The sequence below is a fragment of the Chrysochloris asiatica genome, unplaced genomic scaffold (genome assembly GCF_000296735.1).
Source record: "Chrysochloris asiatica unplaced genomic scaffold, ChrAsi1.0 scaffold00638, whole genome shotgun sequence".
NCBI lineage: Eukaryota > Metazoa > Chordata > Mammalia > Afrosoricida > Chrysochloridae > Chrysochloris > Chrysochloris asiatica.
The window spans coordinates 16,515-32,194 of record NW_006409156.1 but is presented as its reverse complement, the minus strand read 5'-3'; the positions used below and the strand labels follow the sequence as shown (position 1 = coordinate 32,194).

At 44.9% G+C, this 15,680-nt stretch overlaps 1 protein-coding gene across 1 annotated transcript in view; it reads right to left on the bottom strand.

Annotated features, from left to right (window-relative positions):
* Positions 1 to 15,680, bottom strand: part of FRY (furry homolog (Drosophila)) — a gene marked incomplete at its 5' end in the record, with an annotated part of 88,108 nt that overhangs the window by 56,519 nt on the left and 15,909 nt on the right. The window contains 7 exons of the mRNA XM_006877848.1: positions 451 to 630; positions 2,177 to 2,317; positions 3,750 to 3,920; positions 8,319 to 8,416; positions 10,441 to 11,048; positions 12,408 to 12,502; positions 14,828 to 15,015. Coding sequence (XP_006877910.1) covers positions 451 to 630; positions 2,177 to 2,317; positions 3,750 to 3,920; positions 8,319 to 8,416; positions 10,441 to 11,048; positions 12,408 to 12,502; positions 14,828 to 15,015 — 1,481 coding nt within the window. The remainder of the gene's footprint in view (positions 1 to 450; positions 631 to 2,176; positions 2,318 to 3,749; positions 3,921 to 8,318; positions 8,417 to 10,440; positions 11,049 to 12,407; positions 12,503 to 14,827; positions 15,016 to 15,680) is intronic.

Genomic DNA, 15,680 nt, shown 5'->3' with positions numbered 1-15,680 from the left:
CTCAGAACACTGCTGTTCTAAGGTTGTGTACACATCACCATTTATCTCTATTAACCTTTGCACACCTCCTCTGTGTCCTCATCTGTCTGCATCATCTGTCAGCCTCCCTCTTCTTGTATATTGCCCTCCCTGTCACCCAAGTTAACAGGTGCCTACCCATGGCACCTAACAACAACGACAAACCCTCTAGCCAGTGAATTATTCTTCCTTATGGAAGCAGACAGCCTCATCTTTCTCCCAGATAGTGGCTGGTGGGTTTGAACTGTCAACCTTTGGGTTAGCAGTTCAGTGCTTAGCCCACTGTGTGCACCATTCAGGGACTCCAAGGTAGGCCTAGAAGTCTTCATTTTAAATGCATTTAGAAAGAAGCAGCCTCTGCTCCCCAAGACCACGTCTTCTGAGCTCAGCCATGCATGTTCACACCCCAGAAGCAGGTTTCACAGCGCGTACCTCTGAAATATCAAAGTGGAAATCCAACGTTTTGCCCGGTAACTCCTTAGACGCACTGGTCCACACTCGATGGATTTCTATCTTGGAAAGGTCGCTGTGTTGATAAGAAGGCAGAGCCAGGCTGGCCGATCGGGAGACCACCAGCTTTAGGATATTCAAAGTCTCTCTCCAGTGTACGCTCTGCAGGAAAAACAGTCGGCGGTGAGACATGACTTGATTTTTCTGAAAGTGTCTGCTGGAATTTATTCAATCCAGTCAGAATTCATTCATTTAGAATTGCACAGAAAACCTTCCTGATAAGTAAAATGAAAATAACGTACAAAGACAATTTATAAGATGCACTGCATTTAGGAAATAAAGTCTAAAAAATGATCCACTTTGTATTCAAATGAAGTTTAAAAATAATGAGGTAACATTTTTGCCAATGCCACACTCTCCCAATTTGGAAATAAGTCTCCAATGCATTTCAATAGTTTATGGGTGCCCTCAAGTGAGTTCTGAGCCAGTGTCCCCATGTGACAGAGCAGAACCACCCTAGAAGGCGTCTTTTTCTTTAAACTCTTTGTTGTGATTTGAGTGAAAGTTTCCAGAGAAGATGGGTTTTCCATTCAGCAATTCAGACACATTTTGATTCATGACAGTAACTGACTTCCAATCTCTGCAAATCAACAGCACTCTCCCTCCATGCTGCCTGCATTTCCTGTTTCCATTCATCCTTTCCCCTATCCCTTCCTGCCTTTGAAGCTTTCTCCAGGGCAAGCACTGGCCTTCAGATCCCATATGGCGTTGTTCTGAGGAGTGTGTCATTCACCTTACAGGCTGTGGTTTGGCTGAAAGATGACCCACAGAGGGTGAGTTTCAGCCTTGAAGGGAGACTAAAGACCAGAGTCTTGGGGCTTCTGTGAAGAATGTCTACCCTGTGTCTCTGAACAACACTGTTTGAAGGGAAAGTGAAGGAATGCTTGGAATCTTGTGAGCCTGGGAGAATTTCTGCAAGTCACAGGATGGGTGTTGGGAAGCTGGAAAGGATTGTTTAAAGTGAACATCGCACGACGATGGCACTTCCCTGGACCCTGAAGAGAGGACGCTAGAGCTCACAGTGCACATGCCAGAGGAGACAGGAGCACATGAGATGTGCAGAAGAGGGTGCCATCTTCCAGGTCTTGTGTGTGGATTCCAATTCACAGCAACCCTCTGGAACAGAGGAGAGCTTCTCCCTAAGGGTCCTGAAGATGCCTCATCTCTCTCCTGAAGATCAGTGGGTGGGTTTGAGCTGCTGACCACCTCACACCACCAAGACTCTTTGGTTAGACTATATTGTCTTGTCCCTTCATCAAACACTAGTCTAGGTGGTGCTGGGAAGGAATTCCATAGATGTAGGTTAATGTAGATGTACATATGTTACATCAGTAGTCAAGGAGATGACCCCTGAAAATGCGGGTGGGCCTTATCCAATCAGGTGAAGGACTAAAGAGCAAAACCGGAGGTTTCCCTGAGAAGACACTTGGCCTTAAATCCCACTGAGTGGCCTCCCACGGAGGTCAGCTGCTGGCCTGTGTTTGACTGTGGAACACCGTACCTGCTTGGACCTTGTTCCCAGTCTGCCCGCCCACTCTATGGAGGGTGGCATGATACCCATTCGGCTTTGCAGATGCACAATGAGTCCAGGCTATGTGTGGGGCCTCCATCTCCTATCTGTAAAGAAAGCCATTCCAATACAACTCACCTGTACGTATTTCTCAATGGTCTTCAGAACCTCCAGGTTAAACTGCTTCACAGGAATGAGGGACAAATCCACGTAGCTGAGCAGACTGCACATCACCTGGAGCAGGGACTGCTGCATACTCGGAAGGCCCTTCTCCAGCAACTGAGACCCGCGCAAGGACGAGACCAGGAGGAGGTCACCCAGAGGCTCTGTTCTCAGTATCTATGAGCACCGTTTTCCTGAAGTTGTTGTTGTTGTTGGGTACTATCCAGTCAATTCTGACTCACAGCACCCCCATGTGACAGAGTAGAACTGCCCCAGAGGATTTCCTAGGCTGTCATCTATTGTGTCACTATATACTGGTATATACTCTTATAGATCATCCACTCACAGCGCCTCCTGGTGTAACAGAGTAGAACTGTCCCACAGGGTTTCCTAGGCTGTCGTCTATTGTGTCACTATATACTCGTAGGTTGTTGTTGTTAAGTGCTGTTGAGTCGATTCTGACCCATAGCGACCCTGTACAGGGTTTCTGAGGCTGCAAATCTTTATGGGAGCAGAAAGCCTCATCTTTCTCCCATGGAACAGCTGGTAGTTTTGAACTGTTGACCTTAAGGTTCGTAGCCCAATTCGTAACCACTATGCTATCAGAGCTCCTTATATACTTGTATAATATACTCTTATATATCATCCACTCACAGTGCCCCCATGTGACAGTAGAACTGCTCCAGAGGGTTTCCTAGGCGGTCCTCTTCACAGGAGAAAATCGCCAGGTCTTTCTCCTGTGGAACAGCTGGTGGGTTTGAACCAATGACTTTGTGGTAAACATACAAGTGCTTAACCACTGCATCACCAGGCTTATTTCCTCAGGATGCTGACAACATGCAGTATGGAGCAGAGACAGTGGGGTAGGTTTGAATGTACGAATACAACGTCCATGCTCTAAATAGACCAAAGTAAGCTTATAACAGGAGTCCTGAGGTGGTGCTCCGGGTTAATGCGCTGGACTGCAGAGTCGGTTTGAACTGCAAGGTAAGTGGTTCAATCTGACTGCTTAACAGAAATCCTATACAGGATCGCTATGGGTTGGAACTGACTTGACGGTACTTCACAACAACAACAACAACAACAACAACAACAACAAGCTTGTAAAAAAGAAAAGCACCAAACATTATCAGTTGTCAGAAAAGCAGAAATGACAATGTACAATGTTCCAGTTATTATTTCGCAAATGGGTTAAAAATGCTCATGTCTTTTGAAACAGTAAGGGTATTTTTTAGAAACTGTTCCAGGAACTGAGAGAAATGCTAGGATTTCCATAGGGGGTACCGACACCCCCTAACGGTCATCGATTCGATTCCAGCCCACAGCGACACGACAGGGCAGAGATCACAAACTATTAATCTGTTTCAGTTACTGGGTGGTGGTGCCGAGGCTGAAACATTGGGAGACCACGAGGCCATGTGGAGCAGTTCTACACTGCCCTGTAGGGTTGCTAGGAGTCGGACTGACCTCAATGGTGGCATGGGACGAGTGTGTACACACTATAGCCAGGGACGCCACACCAGAGCTCATCCTTAATCTGCAAGCTCACCTCCGCCAGGTACGTCACCATGTTCAACGTAATGTCAGCATACGCCTCGTGGAGGTAGCGGCAGACGACGTTGACCCAGGTGGCGCTGTCTCTGGTGTAGCTGTGAGTTTTGTACAGAGTCATCACGTGCGCGAGATTCGAAAGCTTGGGGTTCTTCTCCTCCAAACAGACCTTGTGAGGTGAGAACACCAGTCAGGGATGGAGCAGCCTGGAGACTAGGGGGCCATGTTAGCAACTCTGCAGGTAAGTCTTGGCAGCCCGGAAACCCCTCTGTCTTGTAGAAATGCTACCTCGATACCCCTCGTTAGCGTAGGAGTCACACCAACGCCCTCCCCCTGCCTTCTCGCGCATGCAACAAACATAGGGCCTTTGTGTCAGCCACCCAGGACGTGGGAGGGTCAGTCAAAGAGTATTGCTACCAGAGTTCTAGTTTTTTCCACACAAAACACGACTACCCATGTCTCTGTGACCCACAGAGGGCTGCAGTCAAGTTCTAGCAGTGACACACTTGGTCTTGTAGGGGGGCCTTCAAAATAAAGGCCTAGTCAAAACAGTAGCTTTTGAGGGGACCCGCTAGGCCAGTTAATTCAATTCAGAAAGGGAAGCTCTGAAGATCATCGTGAATGTTTTAGGGGGAAGTCAAAAAAGGGAGTCTTGGTAGATTTTCTCAAAGGTCACAGAATGACCACCAGGGTTTATTAGGAAGACGTATTCAAACAATCAAAAAGTGCATTGGCGAGAAAAAGGTCAGGAGAAGTGCAAAGAATGTGTTTCCATTATGACAATGCATCTGGTCATTGTTCAAGGGTAGCAAGGGCTGTCCTCAAAGGGAAACCTTACCCCACCCACAAGCTCTCCTCTTGCCTCTTCAGACTTATTTCTGTTCTTCAGACTCAAAGGAACATGATTTGAGTCCCTTGAAGACAGCCAAACAGCTGTTTTGATGTGGTGTAAATCAAAGGGTAAAAAATATTTTGAGGAAGGGTTGTTGTTGTTGTTAAGCACCATGAAGTCGGTTCTGACTCTTAGCAATCCTGTACAGGGTTTCTGAGGCTATAAATCCTTACAGGAGCAGAAATCCTCATCTTTGGCCCATGGAACAGCTGGTAGTTTCGAACTGCCAACCTTGAGGTTAGTAGCCCGATTCAAGATGGAAACGCCACCCTGGGAAATGTATAGACATGCAGTCGGGTGTCGTTGAGTCTGCGCTGACCCAAAGCGCCCTAACGCACAACAGAAGGAAACACTACCAGCCTGGTACAGTCCTCACCACTGTTTGGGCCCATTGCTGGAGCAGCCATTGTTCAATCCATCTCATTGGGGGTCTTCTTCTTTTTACACCTCCATGTCACCAAACATGATGTCCTTTTCCCGGGATTGGTCCTTTCTGATATGTCTGAAGTATGAGAGACGAAGTCTTGCCTTCTTTGCTTCTAAGCAGCATTCTGGCTATACTTCTTCTAAGACAAATATGCTTGGTCCTCCAGATGTCCATGGTATCTTCAATATTTTATGCCAACACCATAATTCAACTTTATCAATTTTTCTCCCATCTTCCTTATTCACTGTTTAGCTTTCACATGCATATGAGGCAATTCAAAATACCAGGGTTTGGTTCAGGCTTACCTTAGTCTTCAGAGTGACTAACCATTTATAATCTTTGCTTTTTAAAAGTTTAATGAGGAATGTAAAACTAATGTTCTTCCATGTAAACTATCACATAATTCACAATGAAACATTAAAAACAAAAAAAAATTTAATGAGGTCTTTTGCAGCAGATATGCTCAATGCAATAAGCATTTGATTCCTTGACTGATACGTCCATGGGTATTGATTATGGATCCAAGTAAAATGAAATCCTTGACAACTTCAATCTCTTCTCCATGTGTCATGGTGGTGTTTGCTGGTTGTGAGGACTTCTGTTCCCTTTACATTGAGTTGTAGTCCATTCTGAAGGTTCTATGTAGTCTTTGATGTTCGTAAGCAAGTGCTTCAAGTCCTCTTCATTTTCAGCTTCAAGGTTGTGTCATCTGCATATTGCAGGTTATTAATGAGTCTTCCTCCAATCTTGAAGCCACATTCTTTCTCATATAATCCAGCTTCAGGGATTATGAGCTCAGCATACAGATTGAATAAGGAAGGTGAAAGGATACAACGCTGGTGTATACCTTTTCCTGATTTTAAACCGTTCAGTGTCCCCTTGTTCTGTTTGAACACCTGCCTCTTGGTTTATGTTCAAGTTCCTCATGAGCTCAATCAAGAGTTCTCCAGTTGCGGTTCTTCTCAATGTGACCCACACAGTCGAAGGCCTTTGTATAGTCAATAAAGCACAGGCAGACATCTTTCTAGTATTCTCTGTTTTCAGTCAAGACCCATCTGACGTCAGCAATGATAACACTTATTCCTTGACTTCTGAATCTGGCTTGAACGTCTACTGCTCTCTGCTGATGTGCTATTGCAACCATTCAATGTGATTTTCTGTTGGCTCCTCCTTCTTTAGAATAGACACACATATGGAGCTCTTCCAGTCAGTTGGTGAAGTAGCAGTCTTCCAAACTTCTTGGCATAGATGAGTGAGCGCTTCCAGTGCTGCATCAGTTTGATGAAAGATTTCAGCAGGTATCCCGTCAGTTCCTGAATCCTTGATTTTTGTTAATGCCATCAGTGCAGATTGGACTTCTTCCTACAACATTATCGCTTCTCGATCATACGCTACCCTGTGGAACATTTCTTTCTGCATCATTTAGTATTTCGCCCATTGAATCCTTCAGTGTTGCAAGTTGGGAATTCAGGTTTTTTTTTTCTGTTTTATTAGCTTGAGAAATACTGAACATGTTTTTCCCTTTTGGTTTTCTAACTCCAGGACTGTGCACATTTCATTATAATACTTGACTTTGTCTTCTTGAGCTATCCTTTGAAATGTTCTGTTCAGCATTCTTAGTTCACCATTTTTTCCATTCGCTTTAGCTTCACTATGTCCAAGATCATGTTTCAGAGTCTTTCCTGACATCTACTTTGGTCTTTTCTTTCTTTCCTATTTTTAAAATTATCTTTTGTTTTTTTCCTGTTTGATGCTCTTGATGTCATCCCATAGCTCCGCTGGTCTTCCATCATTGCTTCTAATACATCAAATCTGTTCTTGAGATGGTCTAAAAATTCAGGTGGAATATACTCAAGGTCATATTTTGGCTGTTGTGGACTTGTTTTAACTTTCTTCAGCTTCAACCTGAACTTGCATATAAGCAACTGATGGTCTGTTCCATAGGCTGCCCCTGGCCTTGTTTTGGCTGATGAGATGGAGCTTGTCCATTGCTCCTGCCTACAGATGGAGTCAACGTGAATCCTATGTGTTCTAGCTGGTGAAGTTCCCATGCACAGTCTCTGTTTATGTTGTTGAATGGATAAGTTGTTGGTCTTGCAAAATGCTATCATGCAATCTCCAGCATCTTTTCTTTCAATAAGACCATATTTTCCAACTGCTGATCTTTCTTCTGTTTGTAACCTTCACATTCCAATCACCAGTAATTATCAATACATCTTGATTGCAAGCCTGAACAATTTCAGATTGAAAAAGTTGGTAGAATTCCCCAATTTCCTCATCACTGGCTTTGGTGAGTACATTTGAATAATAAGTTGTATTAACTGGTTTTCCTTGTAGGCATATGGATATTATCCTATCACAGACAGCATTGATAAATGCAATGCCATTCCTCTTCAATGTGTTGTTCCTGGCATAGTAAACCATATGATTGTCTGATTCACAAAGGCCAATACCAGTCCATTTCAGTTCACTAGTGCCTAGGGGATCGATCTTTATACGTTCCATTTCATTTCTGACAACTTCCTATTGTCCATACTTTCTGATTATTAATGGATGTTTGCAGCTGTTCCTTCTCATTTTGAGCCATGTCCAATCAGCAAATGAAGGTCCAGAAAGCTTTGCTGCATCCACATCCTTCTGGCTGACTACTCTGAGGAGGCAGCTCTTCCCCAGTCGTGTTCTGAGTGACTTCCAACCTGATGGGCTCATTTATCAGACAATGTATCAATCTGGCGCTGTATCAGACAATGTTCTGCTACTCTTCATAACCCCTCAGAAGTGGACCACCTTGTCCTTCTTCCTGGCCTGTCGTAGTCTGGAAGCGCTGCTGAAACCTAACCACCATGGATGACCCTGCTGGGATTTGAAACTCTGGGGGTGAAGCCGCCACAGTATGAAAACAGACACACGTAGACAGAAGATATGTGGAGAAATAGGAACTTCACATTTTGATATTTTTGTTTAGTAACGCTTTCGGTGATTTGTTAGCAATACTTTTTGACACAGCCTCATACATTACTACCTATAAACCAAATCCCACGGCTGCCAAATTGATTCAGACTCACAGAGACCCCATGTGACAGAGTGGGCTCCACCCATCAACATTCCAGACCCTTTAACGATACCAGTTTTTATTTTCAGGTTTTGTGAAAACGGTTGCCCTCCCTGTGCCTGGAAATTTCAGCCTGACCTCAGGTCTTCCTAAAGGCCAGTATCGATCCATCTGAGGGCAGGACTGTAACCCGTACCTGAGCGATGCGTTCTGCCACGTCCTTACAGAACTGAGTGGGATTTTCAAAATGCTGAATCAGCTGGGGCAGGAGACACAAGACGTTCAGCGGAAACCCTGAATGGAGAAGAGACAATGAACACAGATGGATACTGGGCACATTTTAGCTGTTAATGGCTAAAGAAGATACAATATAGACTCTATTCTGAGGTGACAAAAGGCTGACTTTAGGAAGCACTTTAATATGCTAACATAAACCCAGGAAAGACCTACTATCATAGCGGCACCAGTTTTAAAGGAGACAATGGAGTGGACTGGGAATTTTAAGGTCCAGCATCCCTCTTGGTAAGGAGTCCCAGTGGTGTTACAGTGAAACACTTGGCTGCTAACTGAAACAGGGGCTGCTGGAATCCAGCCAGTGACTTATGGGGAGAAAAGTCTGGTGGTCTGCTCAAACAGATGAATCCCGTAGACACTGAGTTGATTCTGATTCACAGCGCCCCCATGTGACAGAGCGGAACTGCCCCAGAGGGTCTCCAAGGCTGCCAACTTCCCAGACAGCCACAACTTTCTCCTGTGGATTGGCTGTTGTGTTTGAAGCACAGACTTTTCAGTTAGCATCCAAGCACCTGAAAGACTGTGCCACCAGCTCTCCTTCTCATAAAGATCACAGCCTCAAAACTCTGAGGCCCTTATACCCTGTCACACGGGGTCACCATGCATTGAAAATGAACCCAACACCACCACCAACGGCCCTCTGCCAAGGGTTGGTTTTGACTAAGGATAACTGGCACAGAGTCTAAAAAGCAGATAAAAATGAACAGAAGCATTAATTGGGAATTTTAATCAAAAGCAAATTTTTAAGGAAAGCTCTGGTAGCGTAGTGGTTTCGAATCGGACTGTGAACCGCAAGGTCAGCAGTTTGAAACTACCAGCTGTTCCACAGGAACAAGATAAGGTTTTCTGCTCCTGTAAAGATTTACAGCCTCGGGAACCCTGGACAGGGTCGCTATGGGTCGGAACCGACTCCATGGTACACAACCACCACCATCACTTAAAGGAAGTAGACCAACCACTTTCGGGTTTCACTCATGTAGGGAACCAACTCTCCCACTGATGATGGATTACTAAGTACACAGTGTTAGGCTCTAGCTTCATGAAAAGAATTCTGGACCACATGTCACAGCATTACAAATCTGCTTTGTCTTCATTTAAGACAATAATCAACAGCAGTTGGTTTCAAGAGGTAAAGAAAGGCAAAGAAAAGAAAGATTCGGGAGTTAAGATGTAAGAGGTAAAGTATCTCTTCTTCCATCCCTCACTCACTGACGTGGTTCCAAAGACCAGGCCATTCGGTGAAAATCAGTATGATGAAAAAAAAGGAGGATAATGACTTCAGATCACAAGACAGAGGACAACGAATCAGATGACAAACGGTTATAGCCACATCACCACATAACAGCCTGACTGCAGAGAATCACAGGCCACTCACGCTGGCACAACATAACCTGAACCACCACAGACAGACTACTCTAGTCTCATGCCTCATGGACACTGGGAATGTGCAAAATAGTCAGATAGCAGAGTTTCAACTGCTGTTGTAACATGAGATGGCCAGTGAGAATTAGGTGTACAAAATTTATCAAGAGAAGGAGCAAACAGTATTGGCAATTTCATCTGGAAAGAAATAACGAACGCCTTATAGATTTCTTATGCTCTCTTCATGCTATTGCCTTAAAAATATCATCAATGATTGAAATAATCATGCCTTAGATTTTATGAAGTTTTAAAGGGGGGAAATACTGCTCCCAAGGAAGCATGTCTAAGTGGAATTGTAAGAAGCAGTGGTGTTGTTGAGCCATCGAGTCGATTCCAGTTCCCAGCAACCCTACAGAACAGAACAGGACTGCCACATAGTGTTTTCCTTGCTGTCATCTTTATGGGAGCAGATCCCGAGAGCTTTCTCCTGTGGAGCCACTGGGTGGGTTCAAACCACCGACCCTTTGGTTCACAGAGGAGTGCTTAACCATGTGACACCAGGGCTCCTTGTTAAAAACAGGAGGCCCACGTGACCTCATCACTCGACACAGAGACACAGCACCACCAGAACGTGCGAGAGAGCAGGTGCACGCGGGCTTTACCGATGGTCTGGGAGGCATCCACCATGGGCACTCTGGACACGGGGGTCAGCAGACTGAAGAGCTGCAGAGTCAGGTCTGTGGTGGTGAATGATGTGAAGCCTTTCAGCAGCAGCTGCTGCAGCCCTGAGAAGTCCGTCCACTTGAGCTGCGCCTGGACCTTCTCAAGTTTTTCCCGGGTCTCGGCTTTGTCCAGCGGCATGTGAGCCAGCAGCCTGCTCAGGAGCCTGAGAGCCATCAGGTATTCAAACTCAAAGTCAGACTCCATCAAGGCCACTGTGACCCAGAAGATGGTGGCCAACAGGTTGGTTGGGTGGTTGATGTGGGTTGGGTCGCTCAGACTGTCCTTCAAGGAGGTTGAGCTCCTGGTCTTTGAGGAGATGCCTTGTTGGGTGCAAGCCTGGATCCTGTCCAGGGTAGCACTTCGAGGTGGGTCTGAAGAGCGGTCGATGACACCAAACTTCTTGGGGACAGAGAAACTCCTCTGATGTCGGCTGCGCTCTGCAGTGGTTGTGTTACCGCTGGCAGCTCCCGGGTTCACATTGAGTTGTCCTGTACTCTTCCGGCTGGCTGTCAGTTTAGTGCTGGAGCTTAAATCCGGAGATGAAGAGCTGGGAATAAAAACACACACACTCGTGAGAACCTCAACATGCTTCAGTTCAGAGTCAGCCCTACCCTGTGTGCTGAGGACCAAGAGGGCGGGGAACCGTTCTTGGGACATACTACTTCTAAAGTGATTTTCTTTCTCTTTATTCTTAAATGAGTATCGACGTAAAACAAAATTTAGCAGGAGCAAGCCTCAAATGAAACAAAATCATTAACTTGATCTTTCTGAGAGTCTACAGAAATGGTCAGTTGGTCTTCATGTTGACTGGTCTTTTGTTTACGTTTTGCTTGAATTTGGGTAAAAATCATAATAAAATGAATTCATTTCTGATAGGATAGGTTGTTGTTGTTGTTATGTGCCGTGGAGTCAGTTCCGACTCATAATGATCCTGCATAGGGTTTCCGAGGCTGTAAATCTTTACGGGAGCAGAAAGCCTCATCTTTCTCCTGTGGGACAGCTGGTAGTTTCTAACTGCTGACCGTGAGATTAGCAGCCCGATTTGTAACCACTACGCTACCAGAACTCCTTGATAGAATAGGTACAACCTGCTATAAGCTATTAACTGACTGATTGTATGGCACTGCAGGATAAGCACTTGACCACAAGGTTGGTTTGAACCTCAAGGTCAATGGTTCAAACTCACCAGCTGCTCCTTGAAAACCCTATACAGGGTCACTATGGGTCGGAACTGACTCGATGGTACTTAACAACAACATAAAGAACAGAGTCTTGGTGCAGCGCTGTAAGATCAGCACTAGACAGCTATCTGCAAGGTCGGTGGTTCAAGCCCAGTCGCTCCTTGGAAATCCTATACAGGGTTGCTATGAGTCAGAACCAGCTTGACAGCACTTAACAACACTAAACAACAACACTTAACAACAAAAATGGGAATGAAGGTATTTAGAAAAAAGCCAGTAAATGTTTGTGCCAAAGAAAACTGCTTTTGAACTTAGAAAAAATTTATGAAAATGATTCCTATGTTTGTCTTACACAGAAGAGATAGAGCTCTTTATCAATATTCTTGCTAAAATTTTTATTATTTAAGTAAACCTGTAGATTTATGTGGAGATATATATATATATATATGGCTTTGGATAGGTCATGGAAAATCCCACTATCTTTTGGTTCTATTTTTCTGTGAACTTTTTGTAGCCCCCCGTATATACATATATTTATATATAAACAAACATATATATAAACACAGACACACACACTTATATAGCTTCTGATTTTGTAATGTAAGAAAACATCATAAATGTTTTTCACATTGTAAATGGTCCTCAAACCTAGACTTGCTCTTTGGACTCTGCCCAACAGACAGTACAGGAGAGGCGATTTCATAATGGTGCTGTGGGGTTCTCACCGAGACAGCACGGTCCACAGGTCATTGTTCTTCAGACAGTCAGATAAGTTATCCACAGCCGCCTCCAGCGTTAGCAGCACTTCCATGACGTAGCCCTGCCAGACACACAAAGTCAGCGGTTGTTAGTGCTTCTAACTTCAGTGGGAGCCCTGGTGGCACGCGGGCTTGGCTGCTGGGCTGCTAACTGCAAGGTCAGCCATTCCCTGGGTGAACGATGAGCCTCGGAGATGTCGTAGGTGGTTCTACTCTGTCCTACAGGTGTCTTTGTGAGTCACAATCCACTCAGTGGCAATGGGTTTGGTTTCGGCTCTTCTGATTCCTGTGACTTTCTTGAAGATCCCATCTATGAATGCCAATTCTACTCCAATAACAGAGACGGTGAGGCCATTATTGCTAGCTTAGCTGGGATAGCACAAAAAAAGGACTTTTAGAACTTGAAGAAAAACGTACAGGATTTCTTTCCTCAAGTCCAGTGTCTACGACAAATCATCTACAACAGGATGGGGATGAGGGTGAAGGGGTCAGTGTGGCCCCCGGCAGATGGGGGTGGTGGGCATTTGAGAGGTGGTGTGGACTGCATGGAAAGACAGAGACGCAGTGGCATCGCCTACAGTCTGCCCCGTGGCCCAGAAGAAGGACCAGAGATTAGGGGCTGTAGGCAGGCACGTTTCCTGGGATGTGGGAACATTTATAATGGTAAAGAGGGGCTCGGTCTGGTTCTCAGAGCCCCTAATGCCCTTGGGTTCCAAGCTGCCCAGCTCCCTGGTCTCTCGTCCACCTACAGGGGCATTCTTGAGGAAGTTACACTCTGCATTTCTTCTCGGGATCCTCTAAGTCTCCGGAGGGTAAACTGCACAGAGAGGGAGGGTGTTCAGCCTGGGTGTGGAGGGGCATGTATAACAGCACTGAGGTTGGAGGTAATAAACCAACACAATACAAGCAAACACCTCTGTCCCCAATCTTCCCCCCGCAAACCCCAACACAAGGGCCACCAGAGGTTTTTCCCATTTTGGCTTGAGTCAAACAGAACATCTTTCAACTTTCCAGAACAATCTACATGGCGTGAATTTTTTGGAACTGTAAGAGTCAACTTCTAGACTCTACTCTCAGGGAAAGAGGCTGTGTGCTGGCGGCCAGGAGGCAGGCTTGGTTGTTTAAATGATTATATATTCCTGAGTGTTTTTGTGTACATCCCCCCTACCAAAAACAAAACAAAACAAAATAAAACAAGACCAGAAGGAACAGAAGCAAATACTGTTGAATGATGATGCACGGAGAGATTATAATCATTGCAATGACATGATGGTGTAAAACTGAAGTTCTCCCATGTAAACTATCACTCAATTCACAATAAAAACTTAACTGATAAATCGACAAGGATATAGAAACAAAGGTCATAGGAAAAAGTACAAACAGTAAAAAAAAGGACAAATAATTTTCAATAGTTTTATTAAAAAAAAAGTCAACCTCTAAAAAAAAATCACCTATGTGCTCCTTAGAATAATCACCCAATGACAGAGTTCAGAAGGCAAGTTGTTGTTGTTGTTAAGTGCCATTGAGTCAGTCCCGACTCATAGCGACCCCGTATAGAGTTCCTGAGGCTTTAGATATTCACAGGAGCAAAAAGCTACATCTGTCTCCCGTGGAGTGACTGGCAGGCTTGAACTGCAGACCTTGTGGTTCACCATCCAGTGCTTATTGTATGGAGCCACCGCACTCCACAGAAGGCAAGAGGGGTTGGGAAGAAAGAGGAATGGAAACGAAGTACAGGAGGACGTGGGATGAGGGACATTCCACTGTGAGCTTGCCATCAATGAGGTGAAACAAACAGTGCATGAAATGCTTGATGGAAAACAGATTTGCTCTTAAATTCATAATTAAAAAGTTGAAAAAAACCCCAACAAACTAACAAGAAAGAAATAAAAATCAAACAGCAAATGCCCTGATGAGGCATTGCAGGGTAAGCACTGGACTGCTACTTGCAAGGTGGGAAGTTCAAACCTACTAGTCATTCTTAGAGACCCTATATAAGGTTGCTATGAATCAAAACTGACTCAATGAGACAACATTTACAACAACAACAACCTGAAACTACACAGTCAGCAATTGCTTTAACACAAAGATGAGAAGGTAGGCAGGGAGGCTAGATGAATGGAAACAAAGCAACTAGACTGGAAATAGTGGGAATGTTCACACCTTGTTAAGAATGTAATCAACTTATGTAGAAATGATTGAATAGGAACTCGAAATGTTGTGTCATCCCTCACTGAAAAAAAACAATTGTTATTTAAAAAAAATCAACCTCTAAGACAAAAAAACAGAGTTAGAAATTGTGCACGTCCAAATGGTGGGAAAATCGACGAGAGAAAGGTTTTGAGATGGAAAGAGGAAGGAAGAGCACTGGGCCTAGCATTCCATACCTGGATCTCATCTCCGTGTTCTCCAATGACTTCCACCAATCTCGAGAGCAGGTCGGACAAGGCGTGGGCTGACAGAGGCTGCTTCAGGGCCCGGAAGATCTGGAAGGACCGTCCGGCGTAGTGCCTTGAAGAGCTGGCAAGAGCAGTCTGCAACGCAACTTCACTTAAGTACTGCTCCAGATGGAAGCCTAGGTCCAGAGGGGAACAGTGAATGGGTCAGCTTCCACACCACAAACCCTGGACCAGTGATGTGAGGCTGCAAGTAGGCGGCAAACCCTGGACCCCCGATGTTACCTAAGGCTTCACACAAAACGCAGTTCCTGGGCCACTGATGTTACCCTATGCTTTACACAGGCCAAGGGGACAGAGCTATGTAATTGTACATTTAAAAAATTTCATCATGTTAAAATAAAAACAAAACAAAACACCACAGTTTGAATGTCTCCTAACTTTTTTTTTTTTTTTATTGTAAATTATGTGATAGTTCACATGGGAAACATTAGCTTTACATTCATTCTATCGTATATTGTTTCATTGCCATGGTTACAATCCCCTCCATGCATCATCAACCAAGCAAAGGGTATATACCCTGCAAGCCTGCCCCACCCCCGGTTGTCAGCACACAGCCCCTCTCCCTCTCTGGGTCTAAAGTTCCCAACCGCTCCATCTCTCCACATCATCGTCTCTGCCTCCATCTCTGGCGTCACAGCTTCTTCTGGGTAGGATCCCACTCTCTGCTCTTCTCCCTTGATGGTCCCAGGGACCTCTGCTCCTGGACTGCAAAGTCAATCACTCCTCTCCTTTTGCTACAGAACGTCTATCTTTATATTTCCAACCCTTGCAGTCAGCACTG